The 8,042-nt window shown below is 41.2% G+C and overlaps 1 protein-coding gene across 1 annotated transcript; it reads left to right on the top strand.

Moving 5' to 3' along the window:
- Positions 1 to 304: 304 nt before the first annotated feature.
- Positions 305 to 7,756, top strand: THAP7 (THAP domain containing 7). The gene is made up of 5 exons (XM_015810167.1): positions 305 to 344; positions 1,796 to 1,875; positions 2,258 to 2,410; positions 4,524 to 4,640; positions 5,889 to 7,756. The coding sequence occupies exons 2-5, from the start codon at positions 1,796 to 1,798 to the stop codon at positions 6,442 to 6,444; spliced, it is 906 nt and encodes a 301-aa protein (XP_015665653.1). The 5' UTR covers positions 305 to 344; the 3' UTR covers positions 6,445 to 7,756.
- The last annotated feature ends 286 nt before the right edge of the window (positions 7,757 to 8,042 follow it).

Here is an 8,042-nt window from a genome sequence, read left to right as displayed (position 1 = left end):
AATGCATTTACGTTCCCAATGGCTAAAAATCAGAGCTACTCCACCTGAGAATTACAAAAAGCCGGACGACCATGGAAAGGCAGCTAAGGGTTTTCGGTATCCGATGGAAGTCATCGAAAGGATACCCCTTCTCTCTGCAGTCCAGATGGGACAATCCACGAAAGATCTTTCTGAGACATTCGTGTACGAAATAACGCCTCGAGAACGGAGACTGGGGGCCTCTAATGTTTCTATCTCTACGCCGGACTAGAGCTTATTTTTTATCGCGAGAAGAGCCGCGATTCTCCTTTCCGCTTCAGCTTTCAAGCCGTGGCGGCGGTGTCTCGAGCAATGGGAGTGGGGAGGTGAGGTGACCCACGGAGACGGGGGGGGGGGATGCCGCGGAGTCCCTTGATGCCCTTCCGCAGCTGTTTTTGCGCGGGCTTCCCAACCCCCGAGTACGGCGGCGTGTCACTTCAGCCCTGTCGCGCCAGCTGCTCTTCTCCCCTCCGGGAGGGCTGCGGGGGTGGAAGGGGGGGAGGAAGAAGAGAAAAGAGCGGGCTGCTGTAGCCACGCCCCATTTATGCTCCATGCTCCCCCCCCCCACCCATGCTTTGCGCCTGGATCTGAGACGGAAGAAGATTCCCTCGGCGCTCCCCGTCCTTCTTTCCTTTATAATACGGCTCTAGAGTGAGCCCGACACCTGGTCACGATGTTGCACGTCTGGCACGTTTTCTTGGCAGTGGTAATGAGGATGGCCACTGCTTTTCTCCGATATGTCTTTGTTCCTCACGGCCCCGGATTTCCTGGTGGTCCCCCATCCAAATGCAAGCTAGCCCCGAATTTATTAAGCTTTCAAGGTCAGCTGGGTGCAATTAGCGTCTTTCCAAGTTTATATTCTCACCGCAAAACGATGTAAAAATAAGGTGGAAATCTATCCGCAAAGCACGTTTCCCCAACCCAAGATCTCTTCCTTATATTAGAGATCCATCAGCTAGGCTGAGACTCGACATAAAGCAGTATGTAGTGTGCTTGCATGTGTTCATACCTGTTGTATGAACTTGTTGCAAGTTGTATTTATGTTGTGACTTATTCTAGAAACCATGGCCTATTCAAAGCAAAGCTTAATAAAATGCAAACCCAGTCTTGGAACTGCAGCATCAATGGTATTTAAAATGGCAGGCAATAGAAGCATGAAGGTCTCTAAATAATCTTCAAGTATCTACCAACATGACTGGGTTGTTAGCAAGGAGAATTCTTCCTCTTAAAGGCTTCCTTAAATCTGAATGCAAGGATGTTCATTTTTAAAAATTAATGCTAATGCACACTGTCACGTCCAGGAATGATTTCCATATATTTGGCATGGCATATAGTGCAGTTACCAAGTCCCAGAAAAAACATTCTCTTTATTTTTATTGAAAATATCCCAAAATTTATAAAATGTATAAAAGTACAGTATATGTCAAAATATTCAGTTTCTTCAGACTCTTGGTTTCATTGATATTTAAGAAGATAGATGACAATGTTTGCACAATTTGCTGGTATATTTTGCAAGCCAGAGTAATGAATGAACAATATCTCTGGCAGCTAATTAATAGACTGTGATTTCAGTACCCTTCCACTGATTACAATGTAGCTCTAAACCATTCTGCAAACTACACATAGTTCTGCTTTCAATAACTGTTGGTACAGAATGTTAGGATTTTAGCCAAGTTCTGGAGTCTTCTAGGTACCTGTCTTATCTCTTCTTAAGAAAAAATGTATGACTTAATCCTCAAAATAATGAGAGTTATCTGCTTTTTTTCCCCTCTTGCAGATGCCCCGTCACTGCTCTGCTACTGGCTGTTGCACTCGTGATACACCTGAAACACGCAACCGAGGCATTTCTTTCCATCGGTGAGAAATGATTTTATTCTTTGCCCTCCCAGACTCCTATTCCCTTATTAAGCTGAAACTTTGTAGGATTGTCTGGTTAAAATTGCAGCATCCTATTATATCTCACCATAAAATCAAACTTTGTAGGATCAGTGATTTTAAAGAATGTAAGAACATACACTGTGCCCTGCTGGATCAGACCCCAGGCCCACTTAATCGAGCAGTCTGTTCTCACAGTGGCCGGCCAACTATACAATAAACCCAATAGTTTCCCAGTAGATGATCTTCAGAGGTAGCCACATTGCCATCAAAGCTATTTTACTTGAACTTGGGAAAATATGCATAATATTACATATGACCTCTGATCTCCAATGAGTTAATCACTTAATATCTCTTCTCACAGATTGCCAAAGGACAATCCACGCCGAACCACATGGTTGGAGAATTGTCAGCGAAAGAACATGAGTGGGCAGGGTCTCTGGGACCCTGCCTCTAAATATGTTTACTTTTGCTCCAAGCACTTTGAGAAGAATTGCTTTGAGCTAGTTGGCACCAGGTAGGTAATTAAAATAGTGAAAAACATTAAAGAGCATGCAGAATTAAAGTAGACTGTTGGCAGTAGGATAGTAATGTACATCAGTATAGACAATATCATTCCTGTGGAGAGGAATGGTCCTTCCAGGATATCTGTTCCTTCTGACTTTCATTTTTAAATTACTATGAATGTGGGAAGCAACTCACAAACCTTTTTTTAAAAAAAATAAAAGGCTGGAGGGCATAGCCCAGTGCTTTATCTAGAAATGCTTCCCTACTTTACTGCCCAGAGAAAAGACAAAGTGGGAGATGCACTGACTATTAATCTCATCAACTCTCTGACAAATTTGTGAAAACAGACACAGCATGACATGACCATTCCAACGGTGTCTACACACTCGAAGGATTACATTGAGATGCATTTTAATGCTGAAAAGTTAACAGTCTCATTCAAGTCAAGTTCAACCTCTGGTGATTTTTGTAGGCAAGTCCATGTAATTTTCTTGGCAGTGGTGTGAAAATGGTTTACCATTGTCCTTTCTAGGATATGTTTTGATTTTTCCCACTTAATCTACAATCATGGTGTTGTTCCATAATTCCCTATCCTAAGTGCTACATGTACTCCCAGGCTTGGCTTATGATCTCTTGCTCACACATTCACAGTCCTGGTCAACAGCTACACAGCTACACTTAAGTCACTTTCAACTGAACATTGAAGCACAACTGGTTCTTTGAAATAAGAGAGACCAAGTGAATCTAGAGTAACAGCAAAGCTTATTTTTATCCTGTCTTTATTATTTTTTATAACTAATTCAAGGTAGCAAATATACCTATATCTTCCGCCTCCTATTTTCCTCACAACAGCCCTTTGAGAAGGGTTGGGCTGAAAGAGTGACAGACCCAAATCACCAAAAACAGGACTAAAACTCACTCCTTTCTTTCTTGCACACACTCACATTCTCATTCATTTACCCATGTCTTCTAAACTATGATCTGCCAGACACTAGTTAGAGGGGCAGAAGTGGCCAAGTCTGCTTCCAAAGATGACTCAAAGAGATGGTCGGCTTCAGGCCCTAAAAGTCCTTGCTTTGTTGATTCACAAGACTGGCAGCAATTCTTGCTTTGTTGGTTTTCAAGTCTGATAGCTGTTGATAGGATTTGAGGAGAAGGTTCCCATGTTCTCAGGCCCAAGTTCTTTTTGTTTTGTTTTGTTTTTTTTTGTTTAGGTGACATGTTTTTCTTTATTTCTTTAAAGACTTGGCTCTTTCTTTTCTATCTCCCAAAGGAGTATTTTAAACAAGATCTCTGGCTTTTTGTCCACCTTGCTTTCATGCCAACTTTATCTTTAGCTACGGTATGATACTAGTTTCACATTAGTACTAACCAGAGTTAACCCTGCTGAGTTTCTAGACCCAGGAAAGGTGAGCCATGTGTTTCTACCTACTAAGATAGCAGAGAGTAAGACTAAGGAAGGGAAATCAAAGTGACCTGAAAGGTACTTTAAAAAATCACCAGTGTTGAAGGACCAGAAACCAGTTGGTTAATTAAAGATGACCAGATTTCAGTGTAATATATTTTTCCAGAGATGAAAAGATTAAAATACCCATCTAAGTTGTATTCTAAAAATTTAGAATGTATTTTCAGTCAGAAATCAAGGGGATTTTTCTATCCTAGAATGTCAGATCCTTAGGGTGACCAAGTACAGACTTGTGTATAACACTAAAACTGAACTCTTCTCTTACCCCCCCCCCCCCAAAAAAAGTCCATTTGAAAAAAGTGTGAGTGAAATCTTGCACTAAAAAGATCTTGGATAGTTATACTAGATGGTATTGCCAAAATAGATCATAGAGTTAACTTGATAGACATTATTTCAGTACAAGATTTCTGAGTTATAGACACCAAACAGAATTATCTCTAAAGGAAAGGGCTAAATATATGTTACCAAAATTAATTACTTTGGTTTATTTAATACATCTGTACATAAACTGGGCAAATAATACTCAAAATAGAATGTAACTAGCTAATTCCGGAGCCCTCAGAAGATCTGCCTTCTCCTCCAGCAATCCACAGTCCAGGTACTGGACTTTCTGCAACCAGTAACAACTTTGCATGTGTGGGGGTTGTTTCCTTTGTAGCGGCTATCATCGTCTCAAGGAAGGGGCTGTTCCTACGATATTTGAGCCTCATGCAAAGTCACGCCGGAAATCTAAACTTAACAGTTCCAAACCTGCAAAATATCTACTGAAGCAGAGGTGAGTAGTGCTCGTGTTCTCTGTAAATTTGTGCATATTTATTTAGAAGTAGGTCACGGTACATTCAGTGATGCTTACTTCTTGATAAAGAGTAAAAAGCATAAAGGCATAATATATTCAGCCATTAATAGATTAACATATTTTGTGTATAACAGAATGGGATTGTGAAATCTGAGATTGGAACCAGAGAGGAAAAAAATTAAGTTAAGAATATAAAAAATGTGGAAAACGTCAGTCCTGGAATATAATTTAGTGGCTTAATTGAATCATTTGTTTTTTTTGTTTTTTTCTCACATGAATCTCACATGTATTTTTATGTTGCAAGGGCTGCCTTGAAAATTCCTTGTTTCCCATGCCCAAGCCTCACTCCATATTGGCTCCTTTAGCCTATAGGGAGAATATGTCTTATATGGCAGGGCTTTTCAACCAGTGGTACGGGTACCACCTGTGGTACATTGGCACCTGGCAGGTGGTACGCGACCATCCTAGAAAAGTGGTAGCGGGGGAGGGGAATGAGCTGAACTGGTGGCAGCACCGCACAAGCCTGAGCAAGAGATGGCTGGAGCTGCAGGGCTGTCAGGGCTCAGCGGAAGCCCCAGGATCAGCGCCAGGATCCAGCTGGAGCTCGGCGCTGATCCTGGCGCTTCTGCTGAGCCCAGAAGAAGCGCCGATCAGCTGGAATCTTGCAGCCTCTCCAGGGTCTTGTGATTTACATTCAGGTGCTTGGCAACTGATTCATATTTATGACGGTCACAGTGTCCCAAGGTCATGTGAAGTGACCAAAACCTGGTGCAACCACCCAGCAGACGGGGGGGATTAAAAACCAAACCCCCCCACCCCACCCCCGCTGCCAATCCTCAACAGAAATGCTCACAACAATGAAAACCTCGGACAGGAGGAAGAGCGCCACCGGGTGTCTTGCTCGGCAGTGGCTTGGGGGGCACTTTTTTCAGTGCTATTGTAACTTCGAACAGTCACTAAGTGAACTGTTGTAAGTCGAGGACTACCTGTACTTTATCACTTTTTTCCTTTTTTTTTTTTTTTGGTCATCAAGTTTTTGACACCTTGCTAGGCGACTGGTGGTACTCGGATGTTGCCATATCCTAAAAGTGGTACAATCGGTGAAAAGGTTGAAAAGCCCTGTTATATGGGCATCCTGCATCTGCCGTCATGTTTTTCGCTGCTGGTTACTCTGTGTCATAGCTTATGCAGCTGCTGCTTCTCACCTGACCTCGATTCTATTCACAGCTATGGTCTCGGCTTTGCAGAGGAGACAACTCCTCTGTGTATGGACGTCTCTTGCTTCCCCATGCAAGAGCTGCCAAGTCCTGGGGCTGCTCCCATTACTGGTGAGCCTCGAAGCCAGCCCAATCTTCCAGGGTCGGAACCAGAAAATTTGGCTACTCTGTCAGACATACCCCTGGAACAATTACCAGCTGCCACTGGCCAAGAAGAGGCCTCTCAATCTCCAGCTCTCCCAGAACCTGTAGGGGATCCATCTCAACCCGTTTCTCTCTCCCTCTACATGTTGCGGCTCCCACCTCCAGCTGGTGCCTACATCCAGAATGAGCACAGCTACCAGGTGGGTAGTGCCTTGCTTTGGAAGAGGCGGGCTGAGGCAGCACTTGATGCTCTAGGAAAAGCACAGCGGCAGCTGCAAGCTTGCCGGCGTCGTGAACAGAGACTCCGTCTACGCATCTGCGAATTGCAGCGTGAACGGCGGCCACACAATGCTGATGCACATCGACGGTTTAAGGAACACGTGCAGGTCTTTGAATTGCAGCTACTGAATGACGTTGAATAACTTGAATCGGCCCAAATTTACCTTGCTTTGTGTGGTCCTGTTGCAAACTTGGGCTGTCGTATTTTCCATCGTCAAGATAACATTGTAGCAAAACTTGGGACTCTACAAACTTGCAACCCACTTCATGCAACCGTTTCCCCTTCACCCTTTTTGTTTATATCTGTAAGGAAATTTTTCTATTGTATAAGTGGATGTCCCAGCTCAGCTGAAAGATACCTGATTGCTTGAGGACAGATTTAGGAAAGACAGTTATTTTGAGAATTTCATTATGGTGCTGCCCTAGAGGGTCATAATATTTCTTTAAACAAAAGCTGCTTGACATTGAATTCAGAGCTTGTCATGGTTGCCCAATTGAACAAAAACCTTTTTGCTGCTTATAATTTTCTTTAAATTATAAGACTGTATGATATGAAAAATCTTAAGCATTATATTGTCGCAAAACAACTTCCCACCAAAAATCAACAAAATCAAAATATTTGCATGTATCATATTGCCAGACAAATATGGTAATGATTTAAATCTGAATTACATAAAGAGAAAATTTCACTCTTTATTTTTGGTCCCTGAGGGATAATTTTGTACAAGACTTTTAGCTGTTTTAGTATGTAAGCTGCTAGGCCACAAATTTAGACATAGCTTGAAGCAAAGGTAATTACTGGAGCTGAGAGAAGCCCAATCTAAATGTGAAATTTCAGAAGAATGTTTTAATACTGAAATAATGAAGAGAAACTTTTGGTTCACAAATTATGTCAACCCTGTATGTTTTGAGTAAGAACTTTTCTAGATGTGCTCCTCACATAATACTTTTCAAAACATTTTATTTACTATGCCAGATGTTTTGGATTCTCATTCTGTTTTGTAATTAGAAAACTACTTGTATGCAAGAATCTCTTGCTGGATCAAGGGAGTGATCTTCAGCACTAAGTAAAATCATTTTTAATATAATTTTATTAGGAATTTTGATTACAATAGTAATAAGTAAAATCAGTTCTGTGGCTTAACATACTGAGATTAGCCAAAGTTCTGCAGTCTCAAGAGAGCCATCAATATTCAGTCAAACCTGTAAGGCATGTTTCTGAATGTGGCCTCATAAATGAATGCCTCTTTGATTAGTTTTTATTTTTTAAAAACAACAGCTAAACCATGTTTCTTATGAAGATAAGGGAAAATTGAACATGTAGAATTCTATTAAGTTGTATGCTTATAATATTGCAGAAGAATGCATAGGAAAAACTGGGGGGACTTATAATTTGTAGATTTCAATGTACTAATATTTAATACAATAAAACAAACTGAACATCGTTTCAGCTAATATGCACCAATTTTCTTTCGTGGAAATTTTATTTTACATAAAGATCCTCAAATGAGTGGTAGCATTAGAGATTATTTCCAATTAAGGGAACCCAAACAGAATTTTTGGCATGATCTCTTCCCCCAATTTTGAAGCTACCTAATTTTTTTAGACCTGTGCAAAAAGTTTGTAGTCTCCTATATATTGAATTACTACAAATTATTACAAATGACAAGGGACACTTACAGTATAGCTATATGAAAAAAATCATAAACTAAACTGTGCGTATCACTGCTATAGAAAATGA

This window comes from Protobothrops mucrosquamatus, unplaced genomic scaffold (genome assembly GCF_001527695.2).
Source record: "Protobothrops mucrosquamatus isolate PMUCROS unplaced genomic scaffold, P.Mucros_1.0 scaffold7, whole genome shotgun sequence".
Lineage (NCBI taxonomy): Eukaryota > Metazoa > Chordata > Lepidosauria > Squamata > Viperidae > Protobothrops > Protobothrops mucrosquamatus.
This window is presented reverse-complemented; position numbering and strand designations above follow the sequence as displayed.

Bases quoted from the DNA above. Each gene is read 5' to 3' on its own strand.
- THAP7 (XM_015810167.1), top strand. From the start codon at position 1,796: ATGCCCCGTCACTGCTCTGCTACTGGCTGTTGCACTCGTGATACACCT. The intron at 1,876-2,257 runs GTGAGAAATGAT...CTCTTCTCACAG, and splicing joins CGAGGCATTTCTTTCCATCG to ATTGCCAAAGGACAATCCAC. The intron at 2,411-4,523 runs GTAGGTAATTAA...TTTCCTTTGTAG, and splicing joins TTTGAGCTAGTTGGCACCAG to CGGCTATCATCGTCTCAAGG.